A 27,614-nucleotide genomic window follows, 5' to 3' on the forward strand; every position below is an offset into this window, starting at 1 on the left:
CCGGCTTCCCTCTGATGCTCAGCTTCCCGTTTGCCTGACTTTCCCTACCAGGCTCAGCTTTGTGGGCAGGCTTTCCCTGCTTTCCCTCCTCTTCATTGTAGACTTTTTCTGTGTCAAGCCCCACCCCACTCGTGCTTCTTTTAAGGTGCACAGGTCTGCCAAGGGCTAGAAGCTAGCGTCAGCGGAAGTACCCACCTTCAGCCACTAGCCCGGCACTGACATACTCACAAGTGCAGTGCAGTGGGATAAAATTGTTCAGATAAAGTTGCTAAGGGTATGATAAGAAAAAATCCAACCCAAACCTTTTTTTTTTTTTTTTTTTAAGAAAAAGCCAGTCATGGTGGCACATGCCTGTAATCCCAGCAGGCAGGTCTGTGAGTTCTCAGCCAACATGGTCTACAAAGCAAGTCTAGGACAGCCAGGGCTACACAGAGAACCCCTGTCTTGGGGGGTGGGGGAGTCTCTTTATAGCATAGTTCCTTGCAGTGTAAGGCAAAAGTACTAAGTGAACAAGTAGATAATGTGTTAGAATGAGCTGTCCAATACATGGGAAATTGTAGTATATGAAAATAGTTGTTGAAAGGACATTTTAGCTCCATTCATTCATACTTTGTTATGAAGTGACACCCTTGGAAAAAGGATTAATGTCCTGTTAAGAGGTCTAAGAGTGCCTTTGGCCTCTAAAGCACATGTACTAAGGCTATGCCAGCCATGAACCAGAATAAGGTCCTTAAGCCCTTAAGAATGTGATTTTTTTTTCTTCTTTTGAGTATAGAGTCATTGCAGATAAAATTAAATAAGATGTGGCCATTCTCAAATATGGGGGCACTAATCTGGTGTGGTAGGCATCTGTATTAGAAGAGGTGAGAGACAGGGAGAGGGAGATCAGAAACGAGTTATCTTAGAGTTTCTATTGCTGTGAAAAGACACCATGATCAAGGCAACTCTTACAAAGACAAACATTTAATTGGGGCTGGCTTACAGTTTCAGAGGGTTAGCCCGTTATCATAGAAGGAAGCATGGCAGTGTGCTAGGCAGACGTGATTCTGGAGGAGCCAGGAGTTCTCCACCGTGATTCAAAGGCACCCTGGAGGAGACTGGCTTCTTTTGTCAGCCAGAGCCAGTCATACTCTGGAAGAGACTCTGCATTCCACACTGGGCGAAGCATGAGCATAGGAGCCCTCAAAGCCCACTCCCAGAGTGACACACTTCCTCCAACAAGGCCACACCTCCTAATAGTGCCGCTTCTGTTGGCCAAGCATTCAAATACATGAGTCTATGGGGGCCAAACATATTCAAACCACCACAGTGGCGCATCTAACCAGAGAGCAAAAAGGGTTGCCTGCAAAGACGAGAAGATAGAAGTGGGATTCGTTTTCCTGACGCTTTCAGAGAGGACAGCCCTGTTGAACAACTTCAGACTTCTGGCTCCAAACTATGAAAAAATATCTTGTCATTTTAAGCCACCCAGTTGGTAGTTGTTATGGTAGTCCTAGGGAATGTTTTGGGGGATTAATATTACGTAATTTCCCTTTTCTTCCCTCTAAACCCTCTCATATATCCCTCTTGCTCTCTTTCAAATTAATGGGCTCTTTTTCATTATTATGTATGTGTGTATACACATATGTATCCTCAAATACATATATGCAACCTGATCAATCTTTATATGTTGTTTGTGCATGCTTTCAGGGCTGAACGCTTGGTAGTTACCTTCCCGAGGAAGACTGTATCTCCCGTTCCTAGCATCAGCATTCTGTAGGTACTTGTAGTGCTTTGTTTAGGAGTTGGGTTCTCTTTGACCAAGGGGCTGAAACTCTGGATGTTTGGATGAAATTTAGCTTTTAGATGCTGGCAGAATTTTTTTCTTTCCCATTACTGGAACCAAACCAAACAGGTGCTGACAGGACAAATAAGGCCACCGACTTTAAGTCTCCTCCCATGAACAAGTGTGGGAAAGAGTGCATCCAGCCTATAGCTCTTAAGCAGTGTGCACAATATGTACTGATGAGTAATATTTTATTGCTTGCCAAGTGTCTTAGTCCATCCAAACTGCTGTTAAACATTACCACAAAATGGCTGGCTCATAGAAAAGAGAAACTTAGTTTTTACAGTTGTAGAGACTGGGAGGTCCAAGATCAACACAGCTGATGAGGGCACCTATTTCCGGCTGATGGCTGGCACGGCCTCGGCACGTCATGCTTGAGAAGGAAGAGGCACTCTTGAGACCTCTTAATAGGGCGTTTATCCTTTTCTCAAAGGCGTCACTTCGTGACCCAGTAAGTTCTTTAAAAGCCCCACCTCTTAACGTCATTCAGATGACAGAACTTGGTTGTGAGGTTGTTTATTATCTATAAAAGTTCCAGGATGTGATGACCGTGCCCATAAAGTCAAGTGAAGACAGCCAGGCCCAGCACGAGCCCGTCGACTATTTCCAAGTACCAAGAGAAATGTGAGGCCTAGCCGTTGGGTATACAGCGAGGCACAAGCAGCTCGGCTTGCTCCTGGAGGTCTCGGCCTCGGCGCAGACCGAGGAGAAGGCTCACGAAACCTAGAGCCGGCTCTCAAACCCTGTAACTACGGGTTACCCTCCTGTCCCGGATGTGGCGTCACGCCACCGCCCCTGCCTTTCTGCCTGGGCGGAACTCGGCTCCCGGATCTGGTGGTTGTGTACGTGGAAGGGCGGCGCATGCGCAGAGGCGCCCGGCTCAGCTGTGCTGGAGCTGCGGGGCGGCCGCGGGGGGCGGTGGGCTGGAGCCGCCGCTGAGGCCGCCGAAGCCGGCGGGAGCCGGCGCTGAGGAGGGGCCATGAGCTGGTTCAACGCCTCGCAGTTGTCCAGCTTCGCCAAGCAGGCCCTGTCCCAGGCCCAGAAGTCCATCGACAGGGTCCTGGACATCCAGGAGGAGGAGCCGAGCGCCTGGGCCGAGGCCATCCCGTACGGCGAGCCGGGTAAGGTGGCACCAGGGTGTCGCGCCTGCTCCCCGTCAGACCCCAGCCCGCCTGCCTCGGCCCGGGTGCGGGCCCTGCTGGCCTCAGGTGTCAGCTTGCGGTTTGGCCCTGACCCCAGGCCCCACCTGCACACAGCCTCGGAGCCCTAATTGCTGCGCCGTCTTCCGCAGTTTGCGTCCTGGGTCCGAACTATGTCAATTCCGAGTCAGGGAGCCGGGCGGGTAGCGCTTTCCGGGCACTTCACGCTTGGTAGCACAGACTTTACAGAAAGCTTCCTTGTCTTTAGAAGATCCCGAGTCAGGGCCGGTAGCGGAGGTGTTCCACAGAAGGGCTAAACGGAACTCACAATGCTTAAGTAACTTGCTCCAGGTGAGGCACAGAGTGTCCTGGGGATAGGACCAAGGGACTGCGTGTTGCAAGAGTTCCCAACTGTAGTAGCTCCTTTTCTGCGGAACCAGGTCTTGCAGACTGACTGAAATCACTCTTTCTAGGGTTTTCAGTTACTTGTGTCGTGTCTTTTAAGTCTGAGGTATTCTTGCGCACCTTTACGAGTGTGGCAACGGACACGGGAGTGCAAAACCTTTGGATGAAAAGAGTACTTGACCACTTTCTGGTTTTATTTGTACATTATTAAAGACTAAGAACCTACGTTTGAACCATTGCTATCTTAGTTTCTGTATGTTTGGAGGTATGTCATGATCCTTTTCTTTCTATGTGTTACACAGCCTTACTATTGAGCAGCATTTTGTATTTTCTTCTGAGACAGGGTTTCTCTTGCTTTTTGCTGTTGGACTCTATAGAGTTTGAGTTACTAAACTTGAGATCAAATAAGTTTCAAATATAAAGATACTCTTTATCCCCTACCCTGAAACCTGAGGCATGAATAGTACTGTATAATTTATTTTTAAGGGCAGGTTGTCTGGAATGGAGTCAAGTTTGCTTAAATGCTATTTTCATTGATCACGTGTTGTGCTGTGTTTTGAATTACAAAACGACATGGGTCTGAGGAATGGGATAGTTTAAGTGAATGCAAAAGTAACTGCAATTTCATACCAGGTTTTTTCAAGAGGTAAATTTAAACCTTGGCATACGTGAGGATGATAATTAGTTAACTTGTAGTCCTAATCTGACTAGCAGGTCCAAGCAAACTCTCAGAATTAATCTTGCTTTAAGCTTCATTTTCAGTTTTTCATACACTGAACAAATGAATGAAAGACTCTGTCCCCAACTCAGAGTTTCCTCAACACTTCATTCCAGGAAGCTTTGGAATCCTATTAAAGGATAGACCTTGTTAAAGGGCTTCTTGGCTTTCAACGTGTCTCCAGTTAATGTGTGCCCTCTCTGCCAACTTCCACTTGCACACAGTTTGGGTGATTTTGCTCATTTGCAAAACATGTAAAGAAATACCTTGGGCTTGAAGAGGGAGGAACTTGCAGACTGGTCCATAAGTACATAAAAGTGAATTTATTCCCTAGAACTTAGTGTTCACATCAGCTAAATTACGGTTTTCGGGAAAGAATATCTCCACTATCTCAGGTTCAGTCTTGAGTGTCGCTGTCTGTTTAGCTTATAATTGAGTTTTATTTTCTAATGGTCCAAGAGTAAAATGATTGTGTGGCTAAATAGTGCTGTGACTGCTTGTGACCTGTTAGTGAGGGTCTCTGGGACTTCATAAGGGCTATAAAACCTATACCATTACGTTAAGCTTGTGCTGAGAGGGGTAACATACTTGCTTTGGCTAGGCAAAGCCAAGCCTGGTCTGGGACTTGTTTGTAGACTCTCTCAAGTTGGCACACACTGGCTCTATTTTTGGTTTGTTTGTTTGTTTGCATTTTCTTCTGAGACAGGGTTTCTCTACGTAGCGTTGTCTGTCCTGGACTTGCTTTAGACCAGGCTGGCCTTGAACTCACAGAGATGCACCAGCCTCTGTCTTCATATGTGCTAGGATTAGAGGCATGTGCCACCACACCCAGCTTGGTTCTATTTTTTGTTCATTTGTTTGTTTTTTTACACCCAAAGTTATCCTGGAAACTAATTAGTGATGCTGTAAACAAAGACTTTAACAGCTCCACGTTACAGGATTTTTTTTTCATAGACCTTTCTCTCACTTGATACCTCTGATGATGGTTAAAATATTAATGCTAGATATGTTCTATTTAATGACTGAGTTTGTTTTTGTCAAAGGAATAAGTCCCCCTGTGAGTGGAGGATGGGATACTTCAACCTGGGGATTGAACTCAAGCACTGAACCTCAGAGCCCCCCAACAGCCTCTCCTAAAGCAATTACAAAGCCCGTTCGAAGGACCGTAGTAGATGAATCTGAAAATTTCTTCAGTGCCTTCCTCTCACCATCGGATGTCCAGACCATTCAGAAGAGTCCCGTGGTATCAAAACCTCCTGCTAAATCACAGCGGCCAGAAGAAGAAGTGAAAAGCAGTTTACAGGAATCATCATCCCCTGGCCAGCCCAGGACTTCTGAAACAGCTGAGTCAGAGGCGAGAGAAGTGCCAGCCGGGGGCACTCCTTCACCTGTGCCTGAGGGCAAGCATGAGGAAACGGCTAGTGAAGAGCCTGAGGTGAAGGTGCCCTCAGTGCAGCTGAAGGTGTCTGAAGACGTAGTTGATGTAAACACAGCAACAGAAGATGCATCTCCCACGGCCACCCAGTCTCTCACAGCAGAAACTAAGGATGTGGCTTTGGAACCTAAAGAACAAAAACATGAAGACAGGCAGAGCAACACGCCTTCCCCTCCTGTCAGCTCCTTCTCGTCGGGCACGTCCACCACCAGTGATATTGAAGTGTTAGACCATGAGAGCGTAATAAGTGAGAGCTCAGCTAGCTCAAGGCAGGAGACTTCAGATGCAAAGTCGAGTCTTCACCTCATGCAGACCTCCTTCCAGCTCCTCTCGGCATCTGCTTGTCCTGAGTATGGGCGCCTAGATGACTTCCAGAAGCTCAATGAGAGCTGCTGCTCGTCAGACGCCTTTGAAAGAATAGACTCCTTTAGTGTGCAGTCTCTAGATAGCCGGAGTGTAAGCGAAATCAACTCAGACGATGAACTGCCAGGCAAGGGTTATGCTTTAGTACCTGCAGTAGTGAATCCTTCAGCCTCAAAGACTAAAGTAGTAGAGTCCACTGAAGAAAAAGATGAAGAAAATGAGACGTTAATTGCACCTTCTGAGGATGCAGAATTGGAGGAAAGTGGCCGAAGTGCTACTCCTGTTAACTGCGAACAGCCAGACACGGTGGCTGCTTCTACACCAGTAAACGAAGGCCATTCTGTTTCTGGACCTGTGGCTGAGCAGTGTGAAGATGCTGAGAGTCAGCCAGAAGCCCGGCCCGAGAAAGAAGATGTTTGCAAGGTAACTACAAAGTAGAAGAGGGGTTTGGGGTATGTTTCACAGATGAAAACATTTTAATGGGTGTGTGATGATTTGAAAAAATAGATCTTTGATCACTTGTAGCAGTAGGACCTTTAAATAAATAATTATTTATGTTAAAATACTTGAAATTCCTGTAAAGCAGATATGGTAGACTAAGACATTTTTAAAAAGCTTAATGTTTACATCTCTTATGCTCTGTACAGCCTTATTTCAGTTTGTGAATGACTGTTTATGCCACATACATCTTTTAATTCTTCTGAAGATAAACATGTTAAAACAACCTGAATATTACTATTTTTGTATCAAAATGTTTTGCATGTATATGCTATTTATGGAAAATTTTGGATTTCATCTTTTAGTTTGGCTTTATATGAATACTGTTGGTGCTTTCCTATGATTAATATTCTAATGTTGATGTTTCATTGATATAGCAAGTATACTTCTTAGAGTGTTTTGGCTTGGTTTCTCATGTTATTATTATTATTTTTTAATCTGTTGTCAGCTATCTTACATGAAGGGGAAAAGGACATGCCCAAGGAGTAAAAGGAAAACTTAGGAAACAAATTACTTTCTCCCTAATACATACAAGAGAGAATGGTGTCAATTCCTTAATGTTACACCACAGCTTTTCCCCCGATTCTTAGAAATTGAATGAGAGCTGGCTTTTTAAATAGACTTCTGAAATTTATATATATGTGGAGAAATGTACTACAAATGCTCTGTGTTGCTTTACTTAACACTTTTGAAAGCAGCAGATTCTGTTCCCTGGGTTTAATATTATTCAGGAACAAAATGCAATGGTATACTTTTTTTTTTTTCCTCTTCTGAGACAGGGCTTCTCTGTGTAGCCCTAGCTGTCCTGGACTTGTTTTGTAGACCAGGCTGGCCTCGAACTCACAGAGAACCGCCTGCCTCTGCCTCCGAAATGCTGGGATTAAAGGCGTGCGCCACCACTCCTGGCTATGTGATGCTATGCTTTTGAATGAGCAGTAGCAACCATAGAGGATGTGCTGGTACTTGGAGTCCTTAAGAGGTAGCACTAGTTACTCTTCATGTCTTCAATGTTTTTAGTCTGTTCTGACTAGACAAGACTTTTTTGAAGCTGAAAGGTACTCTCTCTCCCTTTACAGTTAAGTTTATCACTGCCTTAGCAAGACCTAAGACATGAGATGATTACTTCTGTTAGCTTTGTACTGATAGAAAATCTAAATTAAATGTTTACAGGTTTTTATAAAAAGATTTATTTACTTATTTTATGAGATTCAGTGTTTTGCCTGTATGTATGTATGTATGTATGTATGTATGTATGTATGTATGTCTGTCTGTCTGTGTCTGTCTGTCTGAGGGCATTGGATCCCCTGAAACTGGAGTTACAGACAGTTGTGAGCTGCCATGTAGGTACTGGGAATTAAACCCTGGTGCTCTGGAAGAGCAACCGGTGGCCTTAACTGTGGAGCCATTTCTCCAGCCCCCTGCTTATGTTTTTTTTTAAAATTATTTTTATTTTTAAGTGCAGTGGATAATAGTTTTAAAAAATTACATATTTGGGCTAAAGAATAATAAGACTACAGTAGGATATCTAGCTACTACTAAACTGAATGTGAAACATTATCAGAATTTTGGAACCTTACTTGGCCTTCTTTTTTTTGTTTTGTTTTTGTTCTGCAGCTCTTTACCTGCATAACAAATTATTGACTTGTGTTTGTTCTGTTTACCCAGACAGTTGAATTTCTGAATGAGAAACTAGAAAAGAGGGAGACTCAGCTATTATCTCTGAGTAAGGAAAAAGCACTTCTAGAAGAAGCCTACGATAACCTGAAGGAGTAAGTATTCAGAGCACACAGGGGATTCCACACAGGATGTGCAGGCCAATGTGCTGTGTTAGAATTAAAGTGCTTCATGATTTGGGGGCGGAGAGATGCTTTAGTGGTTAAGAACACTTGCTGCTTTTGCACAGGTCCCATGTTTGGTTCCCAGAAACCACATAATTCCAAGTGTACCAGGCTCATGCCTGGTATATGCATGTATGCAAACACTCTATATAAGTCTTTACAAAATGTTTTGCCATTTAACTTGTTTATAGGCACTGGAAATTGAGTAGCACTTCAGTTATAAACATATTTAAAGATGACTTTTTTCTCAAATTATCTTTACCATATTATCTTTGGCATTGAAAAATGTTTCATAAAAATACATATAGATATATATTCTTATTCTTTTAGTATTAGTGATTTAAAATACATATTTAGTGAAAATTGAAATCCAATAGTTAAAAACACTGAATTGGTTTACTTTGAGATTATTCAGGAAGTGTGACACAGAAGATTTAGACTTGAAACAATTACTTTTGTCTTAGTGTTACATATCTAATATTGGTGACATTTTCACCAGTGGGTTTGGTTAGATGTTTTTAAAAATTAACTTAGTAGGGCTGAGGATATAGGTCTGGGGTAGAGCATTCTCCTAACATGCATAGCCCTGGGCTCAGTCCTGAGCATCACCAAGAAGTATATAAAGTAACTTTAGCAAGTAATTTTTCTTTGAAAAAGTAATTGGCTGGCCAGGCATGATGACGCCTCTCTGTTATCCCATTAGAGAAACAGGCAGGAGGATGAATTAGAGAAGACACTTGTACTATAGTAGGACCTTGTCTTAAAAACAAAACAGAATACATATTATAGACCTCACCTAGTTCTATTTGAATATGCTATATTGGAGAAAACCTGCATTTTGGGAACTGACCTCATTACCTCTGGACTGTTAAACAGTGTCTTCATTCTCATATATTTTGAATCTAGTGAAATGTTCAGAGTAAAAGAAGAAAGTAGTAGTATTTCTTCCCTGAAAGATGAATTTACTCAGAGAATTGCAGAAGCAGAAAAGAAAGTTCAACTAGCCTGCAAAGAGAGAGATGCTGCTAAGAAGGTAATTGAAATTAAACTTTATAGAACTCATGAATGATCTCATATTTTGGTATTAGAAAAAAAGTAAATATTAAAAACATGGAATATATTTATTAACAAGTAAATTGCAGAATTTTGGTATATTAAAATTGGTAGATTTTGATAGTTTAAAGAAATCTAGGGATTGGAGAGTTGGTTCAGTTGGCTTTGAACCCATTCAGCAAGCATGAGGACCTGAGTTTGGAACTGCAGAACCCATGTAAAAGCCAGGCGTTTGTTACCCCAGTGCTGGGGTAGGGGCTCCTTAAAAAGCTCCGGAGCCAGCCAGCCTTGCCAAAGTGATGAGCTCCAGGTTCAGACCATTTCTCAGAAAAATAATGTGGAGCAGGAATCAGAGAAGTTATCTGAAGTCCACTATATCCTCCCCAGCTATGCATACAAATGTGTACATGCACACACACAAATTTTCTTTAAATAGGTATTTATGTAATTTATATATGAATCCTTGCAAGATACATAGCCAAGGTCATTAAGATAGCTAAAAGTGGTAATTCCATCAGAATAAGTAACAAACCTAAATGATGCTATGTACATTTTAAAAGTAATCATCAGTCCCATTTTCCTACCACCTCAAGCATGTGTACGTCTTTAAGTTGAAATTAAAAGTGTAGTTTGTAGTGGCTAATGACTCCTTCTGTTGTAAGTAACAATGACATGTTTTGACATTCCTATTTTCAATTGCAGTTGGCATTTAGGAGGCTAATTCTGTTATGGGGCCTATTGTACTCTGCTGTAAGATGCTTAGTAGCATCCTCAGCCTCTCCAAGTCATTGTAGTCAGACCTTCCCTGCTTAGTTAACGGAGATTGCCAAATGCCCTTGGGAGCAAAGCCATGCCAATTGAGCTGTTGTTGCCATGTTCCCAATTAGGAACAGTTGCTAACAACTATGTTAATATACTAACAATTCAATTGTTAATTCGAGTCCTAGCTGTTACTAATAACTTGGTATATACATTAACTTTTTGACATTAGACTGTTTTCCCACCTTATTATTACTAATCTCTTAAATTTTAATTTCTCTGTGTGTGCACTCACTTGGCATACCATACACACACAGGAAGATTAGGAGCGTTTGCAGTAGAAGATGCTTGTCTTTTTCTACCACGTGATCCTGTACATCAAATACAGGCCACCAGGCTTAGTGGCAAGTGCTTTTAACTGCCACGCCATTTTTTAGGACCCCTGTCCTACTTCTTGACTGATGTTAATCGTAATTTATTGTTTTTCTGTGTGAACTCTTACACAAAGGCTCATGTTTGGTTGCTTTAATTAGCTAGCTCATTTCAGACACCAGCGATAATATGACACACTTAACCAAAAAACCAAAAAACAATACTGCTGTGTTGTTCCAGATGCAAAGCCTAACGTATAGATTACATGTGTAGAGATACTGAAGGACAGTGAAGTTATCTTCACTTGTATTTCCATATTAAAACTTGCTCACAGAACTGGTGAATGTTGGCTTTTATGTGGCATTCAAAGCTGTTTCTTTCTTTGTCTTAGTTAACTAGATAAATGACTAAACTGACGTATTTACTATGGGAATGTGATTGTGGGTGGGTGGCTTCTTTGAACAGGGGAAAACTGGAAAAATATACCTCGAATGAAAGTAATTCTTTATGCTAACCACAGCTTTTTAAAATTAGGAAGTGAAAACCATAAAGGAAGAACTTGCCACTAGATTAAATAGTAGTCAAACTGCAGACCTTTTGAAGGAGAAAGATGAACAGATTCAAGGTTTAATGGAAGAAGGTGGGTATTTTGTTGATTACTAAAAACAGTCTAAGAAAAGGAAGTATTCAGTGTGTGATAGGTAGTACGTGTTTCCTAATCACCAGTACTGCGTGGGATACAGTGGTGCACACTGCAGTCCTAGCTACACAGGAGGCTGGAGGATCTGGTGATAACTGAGTAACACAGCAACAGTCCTCAGAAAAGGAAGAAAAGAAGAGGGAACACATGTGAAGGGAACAGGAGGAACAAGAAGGAAAGGAGAGGGGGAGTGGGAGGAAAGTGAGGACGGTGTGGGTTTAACCTCAGAAGGGGCTTGTGATGGTTTATGGGAGAATGGGGTAGAATGTATCGAAGAACTACATGCTATGTAGCTTTTGTTCTAGGGAGGTGGGCTTTAAGTCGCCGAAGACTAGACAGAAATTTGCTGCCCTTTACAAGCTTATAACAAGCCATAAAAGAGGCCAGTGTTTATACAAAGCTGTAATTATCTAAAGGCTGGAATTCCAGCATTCAGAAGGTCTCGGAGTCCCTAGTTTAAGTGTGATGAGATGTGGTTTTAGCATTTAGCCTATTTTTTAAATTTAATCTTGGAGGTCTGGTTTTCATCAGTGTATCTTTGTTTGCATCTTTAAGCACAGATAAGATCATTATTGCATATGCAGCCTTCTTTGTATATCACTGTAGTGTTAAATGCTTTGCATATCATTACTGATGGCTGTACAAAGTTCATTGTATGGCAGTATTGCAATTATTTTAATGATTGTTAATGTTGGATCTTCTGTTTTTACAATGTTCATATTACAAATGCACAATGAACATTTCTTAAGTCATTGAATATAAATGTTTTAGACCATGTGTAGAATTTAAGGACAATTGGAACTAGTCACTTTATTTGAAATTACTTTTACCCAACTTTTAAAAAACTTAAATAAGAATTCTTTAAAATAGTAAGTATATTGGATATTACTTGGTACAATATTAGATATGACATACTTCCTGTCTCTTAGGAACCTATTTTATAAGCAGGAAATGTGGGTATATAGTCAATTTTAAAATACAGCTGTTAGCTGCGTATGGTGGTACACACCTGTAGTCCCAGCATTTGGGAGGCTGTGGTAGTCTGAGGACCCTGAGTTTGAGGCTAAAGACTAGACAAGGACTGCTTGTATCTTGTTTCCTAGACTCCTTTCAGGTAATAATTTCAGTGTGTATTGATAATTCTTGCCCAAATGTGTTTTAACAGTGGAGTTAAGGGTTTTTTATGGTATTTTGAGCTCATTGTATGCTACTGGTTAGATAAAGTTTTCTGTAAGGTTCTTAGGCAGTCATTGTTTTGTTTTGTTACAATCACCAGGAGAAAAACTTTCAAAGCAGCAGCTACATAATTCCAACATCATTAAGAAATTAAGAGCCAAAGATAAAGACAATGAAAACCTTATCACGAAGCTGAATAGAAAAGCCAAGGAGCTAGAAGATGAGCTACAACATTTAAGACAGGTGACCAGGGTCATTGCTCTCCGAATATGTATTATTCCTACCTTCTGTGATTGGCTATGGCTGAGGAACATTCAGAATGATGTAATGGGATGTCATGCAAGAAGAAGGCTTTAGTTTAATCGATAAATGAATAGTTGATATGTAACCTAATGTCCACCGTGACCTGATACTTGCCCTGACACGAACAGCTTGAAGGAGATGTTTCCTCTGACTCGGGGTTCCAGAGCATGAGACTCCATGGTAGTGGGAGAGGTGTGACAGAGAGAGGCCTGGTATATGGGGGCAAGTGCATGACAACTGTTACATGGTGCCAACCCAGGAAGTAGAGAAGTGGGGCTGGGCCAACCCTGAAGGTCTGTTCTCCACTGATCCATTTCCTCCAGCCAAAGGTTCCACAGCTTTCCAAAACTTACCACGAGCAGAGCACATGTTCAGACATGTGCCATTGGGCCACATTTCCTATTCAAGTTATAACCAGTGTTAAGAGATTCCTGGAATACATTGTCTACCATGGCAGCATTTATTGAAAAGTGCTCATGTCTGTTTTGATAACATAGGTACTTGATGGCAAAGAAGAGGTTGAGAAACAGCATAGAGAAAATATTAAAAAGCTGAACTCTGTGGTAGAACGCCAGGAAAAAGATCTTGGCCGGCTTCAAGTAGATATGGATGAACTTGAAGAAAAGAGCCGAAGTACTCAGGCTGCCCTAGATAGTGCGTACAGGTATGCAATTTGCAGTGTGTTTTCTGCTATCACTGTAGGAGGTTGAAGAAGTCCCTTTTCCTTCTTTTTTAAAAAATTATTATATGTGCATTGGTATTTTGCCTGCATGCATATCTCTGTACCATATGCCCGAGGAGGTCAGAAGAGGTTGTTGTGTCCTTAGAACTGGAGTTTCAGCCAGTTGTCAGCTGCTGTGTAGGTGATGGGAATTGAACTCAGGTCCTCTGCAAGGACAACCAGTGCTCTCAAATACTCAGCCATCTCTCCAGCTCATCTCTTTTCTATTATCTGAGTACTAGCAGCATTTATAGATTTGTCTATAAGTGAGTTTGTTTTTAGACAAAGCAAGTCCAACAGGGTCATTATAATGGTTAATGTTATTGTAAGATGTGCTTGCTGCTGTTTTGAGATTTCCTTGGTACATAGACATTGCATTAGTGGTAGTATGTGTTTACTTATGCATTGTTCTATTAATAAATGAAAAATATGAATCTACTTTTTAAAGAGAACTTACTGATCTTCACAAAGCCAATGCTGCTAAGGACAGTGAGGTACAGGAAGCTGCTCTAAGGCGTGAGATGAAGGCTAAAGAAGAACTTTCTGGGGCACTGGAGAAGGCCCAGGAAGAAGCCCGTCAGCAGCAAGAGGCATTAGCACTTCAGGTAGGCAGTGATGGCTAAAGCCGCCTTTTATGTGTTTGTTTATGTTTCTACAAAGTGAAACAGTTTGCTAACAAATATGAATCTGTTCTTTCATGAGATAAATCTGGGAGATGTCTGTGACTATGTTACTAGCATTTTTAGGGTACTGGATTGTACAAACCTTACTTGTGTATGTTTTTAAATGTCCCTAGTGTGATGCACACACCATACTGTTATTGCTTGGTTTTCTGTGAGTTTCATATAGGTTTATGAGTGTATAGTGCTGGGGATACAGCTCAGTGGTAGAGTGTCTGCTCCTATATGCAGAGGGCCTGGTACTGCCAGAGGAAAGAGAGTTTTATGAAACTAGGAGGTATCCTGTTGCACACACACACACACACACACACACACACACACACACACACACATATAAATAAAACATACAGTTTCAAGAGACTGCCTTATATAGTTGGTTCTTGAATACTTTTGTAACATTTCTGGAAGTTTATTAACTCAATGAAGAAAGAAAAAAGTTTGGCATACTGTGTTTACAGAATCATGGAATACTGCCAGGCATGGTGATACACACTATCAATCTTAGCCCTTGGGAGGTGGAGGCAGGTGGATCTCTGAGTTCAAGGCCAGCCTGGTCTACAGAGCGAGTTCCAGGATAGCCAGGGCTACACAGAGAAACTCTGTCTTGAAAAACCATATGTGCATATGTGTGTGTGTTATTTATATAAAAATATTTTATATGTATATTGAACATTTGAGATACTTACTTCATTTGGCTACAATTAATGAGGCTGCTGTAAATATTCATTACAGTTCGTTTTGTTTGATTTCATCAGTGCAGGTGATCCAGCCCAGGGCCATTTGTGTGCTAGGCAAGTACTGCCCTAGTGAGCTATAGCTTCATTCCACAATAGGTCTTAATGTATGCAGACATCTCTTCCCAAGCACTGTTCTAAACACACAGAATTATTTTCAGCAACCTCAGTTAACTTTTGGTGGGTGTTTTTTGTTTTTTGTTTTGTTTTGTTTTGAGACAGGGTTTCTCTGTGTAGCCTTAGCTGTCCTGGACTCACTCTGTAGACTAGACTGGCCTCACTCTCAGAGATCCGCCTGCCTCTGCCTCCTGAGTGCTGGGATTAAAGGCATGTGCCACCACACCCGGCTAACTGTAGGTTTTATTTTACATTTTTGGTGGATAAATTATTTACAAATGAAAACTTTGCTTCTAATTTATCCCCTCCCTATTGCTCCTTTTACTCTAAACATAATAACCACTTTATCAGTATTGGGCCTACTCTTCAGTGTTTGTATTATAAATGGAGGAAGGACATATGTATGTGTGCCTTTTGAATATTCACATTTGTGTCTGCTTCATTCTTACAGGAAAGATTCCTACTTACACCATTGATAGCTCATTTATGGTCTTAGTAGACTTCTCTTATATTTTTCATTATAAGTCTTGTCTCTAACAGTTGAACCATTTCTCCAGACTATTCTGATAGTGTGTTTTATACCACTCTGCTATGTAATTTTCAGCTGTATTTTTATGGGTTTGGATTGCTTTCAGTATTTTGCTCTTGTAAATTATGTCATGGTCCACATATCCATGTATTTCTGTCACTTTCAAGAGACCTTTTGTAGAGAAATATACATACGGAAAATACACATAATGTTACTATTTTAGACTGGTGGGTTGGAGACATGCTTCAGCAGGTAGGAGCACTAACTGCTCTTGCACCCCCGGGTTGGGTTCCCATAACTCACATGGCCACTTAATAACTGCCTGTAACTTCAGTTCCTGGTGGTCCAGTGCCCTCTTTTGACCTCCTTGGGCTCCTGTACACATGTGGTACACATGTGTATACTTACACATACACATAGACCCTGGTGTTTTTTATCTTTAAAAATTCTTTCAAATTAAAAATACATTTTAATAATAAAGAAAAATTGAGTGAGTAAGGAATAGGGTGTGGGACTGTCATTAAAAACTACCATGGTGTGTAAGGATTGCTAATTTTGTATGTTACTTTGTTAACATTATCTCCATCTAGGCTTTTTTATTTTTCCTTAAATAATTTATAGCCATGGCTGTGATAGTCTTTCCATTTAGAAAGAATAGTTTTTACACATTGTTTTTTTTTTTTGCATGTGTGTTTTTATTGTTGTTTTGTTGTTGTTGTTTTGTTTTGTTTTTTCAGGACAGAGTTTCTCTGTGTAGCCTTGGCTGTCCTGGAATCCCTTTGTAGACCAGGCTGGCCTTGAGCTCAGAGAGATCCGTCTGCCTCTGCCTCCATAAGTCCTGGGACTACAGGTGTGCATCACCAAGCCTGGTTATTGATTGTTATTTTTAATGCTTGGGTTCATGTAGCTGCATTTGAAAACATTATAATACTGATGGGCATTTAGAGTTGGGTTCCATTCTGTTGTTGCCAGGCTTGCTAATGCTTCAGTGCATCTTTGTGTGCTCTACAGACGATGTCTTAAGGACTATAATGACCAGTACCATTTTCTGATTAGTTAAATATGATGCCACAGTATTTAAAAAAAAAAAGTTGTGGCAGTTACAAAGTGTGCAGCTGTGTGTGAATGGAACCTTGTTTCTTGTTTTTATGCTGAAACAGTGTTGTGCAAATGACACTCAACTATTGTTTCAGACTCCCAAATAGATGTTAACTGTAAGCATACAGCATCACACTCCTTCTCTTTTAGGTTTAGTTTTGTTTTGTTATTTAGATAGGGCCTGCTATGTAACACAGACCTATCTGGAACTCTATGTAGCCTACCTGGCCTGGAAATTGAATACTGAAAAGCAGGTTTGTGCCACCACGCCTAGGTTAGTTAGTTAGTTAGTTAGTTAGTTAGTTAGTTAGTTTTTTGAGACAGGATTTCTCTGTGTAACAGCCTTGGCTGTCCTACACTCTCTTTGTAGACCGGCTGGCCTCAAACTCACAGAAATCCACCTGCCTCTGTTTCCCTGAGTGCTGGGATTAAAGGTGTGTGCCACCATGCCCAGCTGTTTCTTTATTTTTATAGCTCATGTGGCTCTGATCTCTCCTCTATTTTATTGGCAGGGCTGTGCGTATTTGCATATTTTTCTTTGGCTAGCAGAGCGCTGTCTTAAGTAGATAGTGAATATGTTTACAGCATTGCTTAAGGAACGGGATTTGTGCTCAGCATAGATGTTTCCAGCAGGACGTTCCAGCTAATGCTCTGAGTGTTGTCTGTCCTGCAGGTGGGGGACCTTAGGCTAGCTCTGCAACGAGCAGAGCAAGCAGCGGCCAGGAAAGAGGATTACTTACGCCACGAGATCAGTGAACTTCAGCAGGTACTGTCACAGCTCTCCCAAGCGCAAGGTCAAAAGTGTGTCTTCTTGAAGTAACATGACCACTCGCTGGGCTAGTGTTCCTGGATTGAAAGCATTACTACTATACATACCATTCATTGGATGTGTTTTTGTAGCAAATATGAACCAAAGTGATCCCCTGAAAAAAATAGGAAAATCTCTAATTTTGTTTTAAAGGAATTAATTTCATCATGATAGATTGCTATACAATATTATTTTCTTTTTCTTTCTTTTTTTTTTTTGTAAGATAGCTAATTATTTTTTCTTGGAAAAACTAAAGTTTATATGTTTGCTGGTGTTTTTTTTACTGTCAGTGGTAATAATGTGAGAATTTTTTGATTCAGAGACTCCAAGAAGCAGAGAATCGAAACCAAGAACTGAGTCAAAGTGTTTCATCAACAACAAGACCATTGCTTCGACAGATAGAAAATTTACAAGCAACTCTAGGGTCTCAGACATCATCGTGGGAGACGCTAGAGAAGAATCTTTCCGATAGACTTGGTATCCTCTTTCATACTCCATGTTTGATGCAAGAGACATGCTGTCTTATTTGTAGAAGTAGGATAGTGTTAATGACATTGAAATTCACCTGATCTCGTGGGTGACATTTTGTGTCTAACATGTATAGATTTGTCTTTTCACCTTTTTCATGGATACCTCAGTTTTGACTCTTTAAAAACATTTTTCCTTACACAGTATATCAGATACTTTACTGCCTACCATTTCATTTAGTGTGTGCATACATTCCTGCTTACGTGTGTGTGTGTGTGTGTGTGTGTGTGCGCGCGCGTGCGCGCACGCACATGTCTGCATGTGTGTGCATGTGTGCATGCAAGTATGTATCTTCCTGTGTCTATTTGCCTTTTCTATGAGTGCTGGGACTCCCAATTGGAATCCTTGTATTTACACAGCCAGCACCTCACTAAGCTGCCTCCTCAGTCCTGATTCTTTCACTTATTCTTGTAGATGGCTAAACAAATCTTTCCTTTGTCCCTCACCCATTGTGCATCTGACCCCTTTCTAGCTTGTCCACAAGAACTGGACAATAGGGATCAGATACAATTCCAAGTAGTGGTAGAATTCCAGGAGCAGAGGCAAATCTGAAGAAGATGAGGATGAAATCCTACAAGAGAAATTGGATGGAGTCTTTTTGTTTTGTTTTGTTGTTTTTCAAGACATGGTTTCTCTGTGTAGCCTTGACTGTCCTGGACTCACTTTTAGACGAGGCTGGCCTTGAACTCACAGAGAGCTGCCTGCCTCTGCCTCCCAGAGTGCTGGGATTACAGGTGTGTGCCACCAAGCCCAGCTGTTAATGATGTCATATTCTGCTTCCTTATACACACACTCCTTGAGCTTTTCTCGATGCTCTTAATAAAGAAAACGATGTCAAGGTGTTTCTCTTTAGTTTCAGGCCAGTGGTATGTGTGTATACACTGGATATCTAACAGCTAGACTAGAAGCTAGCAAACTCCTATAAAATTGATGCATACAAATCTCATGTATAACCTGAAGAGATAGCACGTTTTAGTGACAAAGCAAATGAGTGAGGGTCAGCAGATGGGGGTTTGCTGTTGTGTTGTTTGTGTTTTCCTTGTCAATCGCAGGGTGGGAAACTAGTCTCTTGGCTTTCAAGTGGTGTTTAGTGGACCCTGGGTGCTGCTGTTTTGCTGACGGAGAAGCTTAATGCATAGGTGCAGGCCTCTTCGGGCTGCTCTAATGAAACTGGGCCTCCTTTCTATCAACTTAGAATCCTTGTAAGATTTGGTCCAGAAAAAGAAACATCTGCTAAAACAAAAACATTTTAAGTGTAGTTTTAGGTTTTCAGATATACAAATATTTGAGACCATGTGATATAAAGAATGATACCTGAAATTGACATCTTTGTTTTCTTTTTATGTGATGGAGTCAAAACCAGGCCTTCTGCATGCATAGTAAGCTCTGTCACTGAGCTACACCTCTAGTCTGAACTTGGCACCTTCTACAGTGAGCATTAATTTAGCATTGAATAAACAGCAGTAAATGAAAGCTAAAACATGGCACTTTGTGGGTTTTAGGTCAAAGCTGGCCTGCCCTTAGGAATGTGTGGTAATGTCCTGTAGTACAGGCAGAGCCACTGCTAGATAGGAAAATGTACTAAGAAGATCATAGGTACACTAGGGAGCATGAGGTAACTCGGAGACCTTGCCAGGTCTGTCTTAACAAGGAAAAAAAGGGAGAATTGCCCTGGAGAGATGGCTAAGTTCCTCGGGTGCTGATGTTCAGTTACAGCACCCTGTCAAGTGACTCACGACCACCTGTAACTCCAGTTCTGAGGATCCTCTTTCTGACTGCTGCAGATCCATGGACACAATTGGCATAGACATGCACAGACATATATTAAAAATATTAAACAATTAGCATTGAAAAAATAATAGTGGAAAGAACCACTGGTTTGGTTAAACCTCAGGCAAGCCTTATCCACTGCTTCTTTGTTTCCATTGAAATTTTGTATTGATAATGAGTTTCAGTGTGTATTTTTTAATTTCTTCAAATATTAGCATTTTACAAAATCAATACATAATACCGCAGGCATGTGTTGACATGGCATAATCTATCAGTGTTATTTAGATTTCTTTTTTTTTAAGGTTTTAAAATTTTTGTTATGTACACAGTATTCTACCTGCATGTATGCCTGTATGCCAGAAGAGGGCACCACATCTCATTACAGATGGTTGTGAGCCACCATGTGGTTGCTGGGAATTTTACTTTACCCCTGGAAGAGGAACCAGTGCTCTTAACATCTGAGCTATCTCTCCAACCTCTATATTGTTCCATTTTTATTTGTATTAGTTCTTTACAATTTTACCAATTGTGTAGGTTCTTTTATGCACCATGTTGAACATCTAAAAAGTCCCAATATCACATGGATCACTCCTCTTGCTCTTATAAGCATACGCACCCATCATCTCTTCGCATCCTCCCTTCCTGTCACACATCCCTGGACATCACTAGCTGTCTGCATTTCTAAAAATTTGTCTTTTTAAAAATTTTAAACATTAAGCTATGGGGCTGAAGAAAGTGTCCAGTGGCTAAGAGCTCTTGATGCTCTTCCAGAGAACCTGACTTCAGCTCCCAATGCTTGAATCAGATGGCTTACAACTGTCTGTAACTTCACCTCCAAGGATATGACCCCTTCTTCTCCTCTCTGGAGGCATCTGAACACAGGCACGCACATGCGTGTGCGTGCACACACACACACAGACACACACACAAATAAAAATAAAGTAATAGAATTAGACAATATTTGGCAATTGAAATTGGCTTTATTAAGCCGCACACGGTGGTGCATACTTTTAATTCCAGCACTCAGGAAGCAGACACAAGCAGATCTCTGAGTTTGAGGCCAGCCTGATCTACATGGCAAGTCCAGGGCAGCCAGGGCTCTATAAAACAGAGAAACTCTGTCTTGAAACAAAACAAAACAAAAACAAAAAGAAGAAAAAGAAAGAAGGAAGGAAGGAAGGAAGGAAGAAAGAAAGAAAGAAAGAAAGAAAGAAAGAAAGAAAGAAAGAAAAAGTGGCTTTGTTGTCTCAGCATTATTTTCTGAAATGCACACAGAAGTTACTACCCCAGAGTGTTGAGTTCAGTTCAGGGCAGCTACCCTGTTCTGTTAGTTAAACTTTGGGACATTGAAATTGGCTAAGGAAAATGACTGAATAGAGAATATTGCTCTGTTCATATACTTGTAGCCTACACAAATAAATAAATACATTTTAAGAGGTCATCAACATTTCGATCCTTCAGTCTTGTCTCTAGAACGTCTGCCTGTGGTTAGTGTAACATGAGCATGGGTATCTGATCTGGTTCCAGGGTTTGACAGCTATGGGTAAAGCTGCTGTAAATGTATGATCAGGAGTGAATGTGGGTGTAAAATTTCATGTTTCTGGATAAAGAATCAAATATGTAGTTGCTGGGCCATATAGGTGTTTGTGCTTTGTTTTTAGAGAAAATGCTGAACTGTTTTCATAGTGGCAATATCTGAGGGAGTAATCCAGTTTGTTCACATCCTTGGTAGCATTTTGGGTTGGCCCTAGTCTTTTCCTTTTTTCTTCCTTCCTTCCTTTCTCTTTTCTTTTTTTCTTTCTTTCTTCCTTCCTTCCTTCCTTCCTTCCTTCCTTCCTTCCTTTCTTCCTTGTTTTGTTGAGATAGGGTTTTTCTGTGTAGCCTTGGCTATCCTGGAACTCTCTTTGTAGACCAGGCTGGCCATGAACTCAAGAGATCCACCTGCCTCTGCCTCCCATGTGCTGGGATTAAAGGCATGCACCACCACACCCAACTTGTTTTTTATTTTATTTTTTCAATTTATTTACCATTCAGAAATTCTTCTATTTCATAATTTTAATGTTCTTTTCCCTAATGATAACTGATACTGAGCATTTGTTTCATATATTTATTTTCTACCTGTCCACATTTTAGGATGAACTGTCTATTCATAGCTTTTGCTCATTTTTTAACTAGACTGTCTACATTTTCACTTCTTAGATTCTATCTTTTTACCTTCTTTTTATTTTAAAAAAGTGGCGGGAGGGAGAAGATAGGGTCTCATAGCCCAGACTGACCTCAAATTCTCCAGGTAGCCAAGGATGGCCTTGAACTCCTGATCTTCCTGCCTCTTTTGCGAAATCTTCAGGATTCTAGGTGTGTTCCACCAACCTTGGCTTATGCAGTGCTGGGATGAACCGATGGCCTCATGCATGCTATGCAAACAAACAACCAGTTAAACTCCATCCCTAGCCTGTTTGTCTTTTCATCCTCTTCACCTACTGCACAAGTTTAATGTTTTGAAGAACTTCATTTTATTGATCTATCTTTATCTTATTCTGATTATCTTTTATTGATCTATTCTTGTCTGTGGATGTTTGGTTGCTCTAGTGCTATTTGTTGACTCATTACTCTGTTACTGAATAACTCCGTTTCCAGGTAAATCCTCAGAGGAGAGAATGCCAACTTGCACATTTTCTTCCTCTGTAATCAGGTGAATCGCAGACCTTGTTGGCTGCAGCAGTTGAGAGAGAGCGTGCAGCTACAGAAGAGCTCCTTGCCAACAAAATCCAGATGTCTTCAGTGGAGGCCCAGAATGCACTGATACGGCAGGAGAACAGTAGACTTCAGGCCCAGCTAGAGTCAGAGAAAAATAAACTAAGAAAGCTGGAGGATGAAAGTAACCGGTGAGTATGTGTGTGTTGTGTTCTTTGTGGTTCCATGGCATTTTAAAGCACCATTGGAAAGTATTTTGTTGGGTTTTAGCTTCATTGCATTGAGTGAATAACTGAAAGTCTCATTTTAAGTCTCAGAGTTCTGGTTTAAAAAAAAACTTTCCACTTGTAGCTGATGAGTGAGTTGCAGTGACCTGGGACAGGCAGCTGGAAGGTTGAGTCTGAGGTGGTGATAAAATGACACTAACCATGGAGCTGAGCTTAACAAGTTGGGTGTTGTAACAGTCTGTGCTCTCACCTTCTCTGTTTTGTTTAATTCCTTCTGGTTTACTAGGTACCAGGTTGAATTAGAAAACCTTAAAGATGAATATGTAAGAACAGTTGAAGAGACAAGGAAAGAAAAGGTATTTCTCAGTGCTCGCTCCCCACCAGGGCTTGCGTTAGAGGTGGATGGGGATGGCAGCGAGCTGCTGAGGAGGTGAGGTGGGCGATATGTAGTCTTGCCTTTGGTGGTGAAATGGGAGCTTGTCGTTCATACTCTGAACCTTGCGGTTAACTCATCATGGGTTAGTATCTCACAGTTACCTCACTGTATCTCTCTCCTTTAGACACTGTTGTGCAATCAGTTAGAAATGGAGAAAATGAAAGTTGAACAAGAAAGGAAGAAAACCATTATCACTCAAGAAACAGTGAAAGAAAAGGTACCGAGTTGTGTTTGTTTGAGCTGGTTTGTGGAGCCAAACTGTTGTGATTGGCCATGGATTGGTCTGTGGTTTAGATGTAATGATGTCTTAAGTGTTTCCTCCTTCTAAAGTTACTAGACTGATGAGTTGTGGTGGCATTGTCAGTACACTATGCAGGGCAGATCTGAAGACACTGGAGTGCATTCAAGTTGGTCTGTGACTGGTTTAGAATTGTGGAAACTTTTACACTTTTTAAAAGGAATTTTGTGATTTCTCACTGAAACTAATGTAGCAAAATGGTTACTTCAGAATAGACCTGACTTGCTGTATCTTTCTGATGAGTAAATGAAGTAAGCTTTTTGTTGGTGGTGGTTTTTTTGCGCGCGTGCGTGTGTGTGTGTGTATATGTGTGTGTGTGTGGGGGGGGCAGAGTTGACACTGGGTATCTTCCTCAGTTATTTCTCTACATTGTTTTATTGAGGCAAGTTTCTTGCTGAAGTTGGAGCAAGTTGATTGGCTAGTCTAATTAGCTAACTTGCCTCAAGGATCCTGTCTCTGCCTCTTGAGTGCTGAGATCACAGGCAGCCACCACATTTGCCTGGCTTTTCTATGGGTTCTAGGGAGATGAACTCTGGCCTCCAAGCTTTAATTCACTAAGCCTCCTCCTTAGCTCCCAAGGAATTGTTTACAAAATGTGTTTTTCATACACTAAAGTAAAGTAGATATGTCAGAAATTTTAGCAACTTTAATAATAATTGATAATGTTACATAACGTGATATAGTTAGCTTTTACAGGCTTTTTCACTAAAGAATTCTCATTATAAAAAAAACAAAGACAACAACAACAAAACCACCTGAGCTGGGTGGTGGTGGAGCTCACCTTTAATCTCAGGCCTCAGGTGGCAGAGGCAGGTGAATCTGTGTGAGTTCGAGGCCAGCCTGGTTTACAAAGTGAGCTCCAGGACAGCCCCCCCCCCAAAAAAACGCACAAACACAAACAAACAAACAAACAAAAACCAAACCAAAACAAAAAACCTCACCTATGGCTAATTGTGTTATAATATAAATGGGGCAATGCAGGCTTTAAATTTTAAATTAAAATGTTTTGTGTGTGTGTGTGTGTGTACATATGTGCATGGGTGCATGCATCATATATATATATATATATATATATATATATATATATATATATATATATATATATATATATATCTCCCATGACATATATGTATGTCAGAAGACAAGCATACTGGAGTTGTTTATGTCTTTTACCATATGGGTCTTCGGATTGAAATCAGGTCAAGCTTGGAAGCACCTGAACCATCTTGCCAGCTCAGCTCTTAATTTTTAAATGCTTTTTATACTCGAGGTATTCTGGCTTTGAGAAATTATATCTATAGCATATCATGGAGAGATTTAATGCCTTTGTTGTCATTAGTTCTAGAAATTTTTCTTGCTTCTTTTATGTTTGTTCTTCAGTCTTACAGACTTTTTTTTTCCCCTAAGGACCACAAGCTGTTCTCTGTCTCTAGTACTCCCACCATGTCACGCTCAAGCTCTGTAAGTGGCATGGACATGGCAGGGCTACAGACATCTTTTCTGTCTCAGGTAATGGCTTACATGTGCCTATGCATAATGGCTTCTATTTTCACATGTGCTGAGTTCTTACCTTGAGTAATGGTAAAGGGAACATGAGTTGTCACATGGGCTGTCACTGTGACCTTAAAGTGAAAAAATTCAAATGATTGTATGCTTTTGAGAAAACTCATAATAGACATTTCAAAGCAAGAGCTAACAGGATCTTTCTTTGAACTGATAGTAGAACATAACGTATTATAACTGTCTTTGTTTTTCTTTAACTGAAAGGATGAGTCTCATGACCATTTGTTTGGGCCAATGTCTACATCAGCCAGTGGAAGCAATCTTTATGAAGCTGTAAGGATGGGAGCAGGGTCGAGCATTATTGAAAATCTGCAGTCTCAGTTAAAGCTGAGGGAAGGAGAAATTAGTCATTTACAGGTACTGGAAAAACTATAAAATCCCATGCTATAGAATCCCGTGAAGTGATGGATCCCAGTAAGTAGTGGCTTCATCTCACCTGAATTTTGAGTGCATTAGGAAATAACATGAATTGGTGACATATAAAATCCATTGTGTATCACATATATTAATATTAAACACTAGAGCCAAATGGTTGAGTCTCCTAATGGACTGGCTGCCAGAATTAGGCAGATTTGCCTGCTGTGTCTTAGGAAATGCTGGGAGCCTTGTGTTATGGCCTCCTCAGAGAGGATTTAGGGACATCTGAGCAGGAAATGGCCCATTCCTTCCCAGCATCTCTTCTCAATAGGAAAAAAGGAAGTGCTGATCCAGCATGCTTGCTCTGTCCCTCCTGTATATGCCACAGAAAAGTTTCCCACCTTCCCTGCTTGAAAGAGTGAATAAAATGAAGGAGACCTGCACGTAGAGGAAAGAGTACAATGGGAGGGAGCTGTAAGAATCACTGCTTATGGAGTGACAAGTGTGATGTGTTTTTAGTTTTTAGTGTTAAACTTTGTACACCTGAAATGAGTACCTCTTCCTCTTCCTATTCCTCGTTTGGGCTATCTTAATATGGGCTGATGTATGTCACCCAGTACTGTGCTTGAGAGGCCGGCTCAGTTTCTCAGGGAGCGATGAAAGCTTTAGCGATACCCTGTTGGGAGGGACAGCTTTAACGTGTGTCCTCGTTCCTCTAGCTTAGGATAAGGAAGATGTGTGTTGTATATTACTTTCTTAGAGAAAAATGTGGTTGCATTTTCAGACAAATCATTCGGTATTCTTTTTTCTTTCTTACATAGTGAACCCTATAAAGAATACACTGCTAAAGAAAGTTAAGGTCCCCTTTTCCCACTGTTTTGCTTCAAAAATGACACACTAAATATTTTTATGTTTGTAAGAGCATTAAACAAGATACGTTTTTATTGAAACCATTTTATTCTTATATTTCTCAGCTAGAAATTAGCAACCTAGAAAAAACTCGGTCCATAATGTCTGCGGAGCTAGTTAAACTAACAAATCAGAATGACGAACTTGAGCAGAAAGTGAAAGAGACACCCAAACTTCGAGTTCAGCTGCGAGTAAGTACTCTTCACTCAGGAGAGCTCTAAGACGTTTTAATCCAGTTACTAAATAGCCTGTTTACGTAAAATGCATATGTATGATTTTGTAATTTCTTTGAAAATTAAGGAGTCAATAGTTGAGTAACGAATGTGAAAGATGAATTTCTGTTGCTGTGTCATTACCTATCTAAAGTGTTTTCCCAGAACGCTTAGTTTAATCAAAGGAAAGAACAAGCTTCTCTTTGTCCAGTGCTTGATAAAGCAAGCATGTACGTCACAGGTCTTTGTAGTATTTGGTTCAATGCTTGCTCCATCACATTATTGGGACATTAATTGACTGTTAGAGGAGACTTTCCAGTGGGATACATGCCAAGCAATACTAAACCAAATTATCACGAAAAAATCTCATCAAGGGTACTTAAATTAATGGGAAGGAGACTGATTAAGTCATAGTTGGAGGGAATTGTAGATTTAGTGGAGAAATGTGTGTGTGTGTGTGTGTGTGTGTGTATGTGTGTGTGTGTTATGTACATGTGTGCTGAGATGCATGCTAGGAAGCCAAAAGACTAAGTGGGTATCTTGCTTTATCACTCACCACCCTGTTGATTCCCTTCAGCCAGGATCTCACTGAGCCTCCAGCCTGCTGTTTTGTGGGTAGGCTAGCTGACTGGGCAGCACACCCAGATCCGGGGTTAAATACAGCACACATGGCTTTTTAGATGGGTGTTGGGGTTAGAAGCAAGGTCCTCATGCTTGCTCAGCAAGTGCTGGCACCACTACGCCCTCTCCTCAGCCCCTCAGCAAGCTTTTAAAAGAAGTTCCTCTTTTTTGCTCTGTATTCCTAGATAAACTGGGTATGAGGTTTTTTGTTTTTGTTTTCCTCTTAAAGAAATGAGCTTATATTTTTGTTCAACTTGTGATTTTTTTTTTGTATTGACTTGAAATAACTGTGGTCATTAAAAATTACAAACATTTTTTAGGATTTGGATCAAAGATACAACACTATTCTGCAGATGTATGGAGAAAAAGCAGAAGAAGCAGAGGAACTTCGCCTGGATCTTGAAGATGTAAAAAATATGTATAAAACTCAAATAGATGAACTTCTAAGACAAAGGCTCAGTTAACCTGCGAAGTTTGTATTCCCATCAGACTAAATGTAAACACTTAATATATAAATGTAGACTTCCAATAAATTCTTTTGTAGAATTAGAAAATGAGATTTGCTGTAGAGTGTAAAAAACTTTTTAAAAAATTCTTTTATAGTACATAGTAATATTTGCAGTTAAATTATTTTGTGCAATATTTGAATTTATTTTTGAAACTAGTCCTTAAAATTTTATTTTTTAAAGCTTTTTTTTTTTTTTGTGCCTTGAACAGCAAAGAGATTT

At 40.6% G+C, this 27,614-nt stretch overlaps 1 protein-coding gene across 1 annotated transcript; it reads left to right on the top strand.

Moving 5' to 3' along the window:
- Nucleotides 1-2,668: 2,668 nt before the first annotated feature.
- On the top strand, nucleotides 2,669-27,443 carry TMF1 (TATA element modulatory factor 1). The gene is made up of 17 exons (XM_084765727.1): nucleotides 2,669-2,946; nucleotides 5,131-6,308; nucleotides 8,049-8,152; nucleotides 9,128-9,254; nucleotides 10,940-11,045; nucleotides 12,382-12,524; nucleotides 13,082-13,248; nucleotides 13,754-13,910; nucleotides 17,137-17,229; nucleotides 17,592-17,748; nucleotides 22,262-22,454; nucleotides 22,777-22,846; nucleotides 23,051-23,143; nucleotides 24,632-24,733; nucleotides 24,992-25,144; nucleotides 26,119-26,244; nucleotides 27,207-27,443. The coding sequence occupies exons 1-17, from the start codon at nucleotides 2,805-2,807 to the stop codon at nucleotides 27,348-27,350; spliced, it is 3,255 nt and encodes a 1,084-aa protein (XP_084621853.1). The 5' UTR covers nucleotides 2,669-2,804; the 3' UTR covers nucleotides 27,351-27,443.
- The last annotated feature ends 171 nt before the right edge of the window (nucleotides 27,444-27,614 follow it).

The sequence above is a fragment of the Acomys minous genome (genome assembly GCF_964271855.1).
Source record: "Acomys minous genome assembly, chromosome: 17".
In the NCBI taxonomy this organism is placed as follows: Eukaryota; Metazoa; Chordata; class Mammalia; order Rodentia; family Muridae; genus Acomys; species Acomys minous.

Excerpts from the sequence above, each read along its gene's own strand:
- TMF1 (XM_084765727.1), top strand. The coding sequence starts at position 2,805 with ATGAGCTGGTTCAACGCCTCGCAGTTGTCCAGCTTCGCCAAGCAGGCC. Across the intron at positions 11,046-12,381 it reads TCAAGGTTTAATGGAAGAAG|GAGAAAAACTTTCAAAGCAG; the intron begins GTGGGTATTTTG and ends TACAATCACCAG. Across the intron at positions 12,525-13,081 it reads AGCTACAACATTTAAGACAG|GTACTTGATGGCAAAGAAGA; the intron begins GTGACCAGGGTC and ends TTGATAACATAG.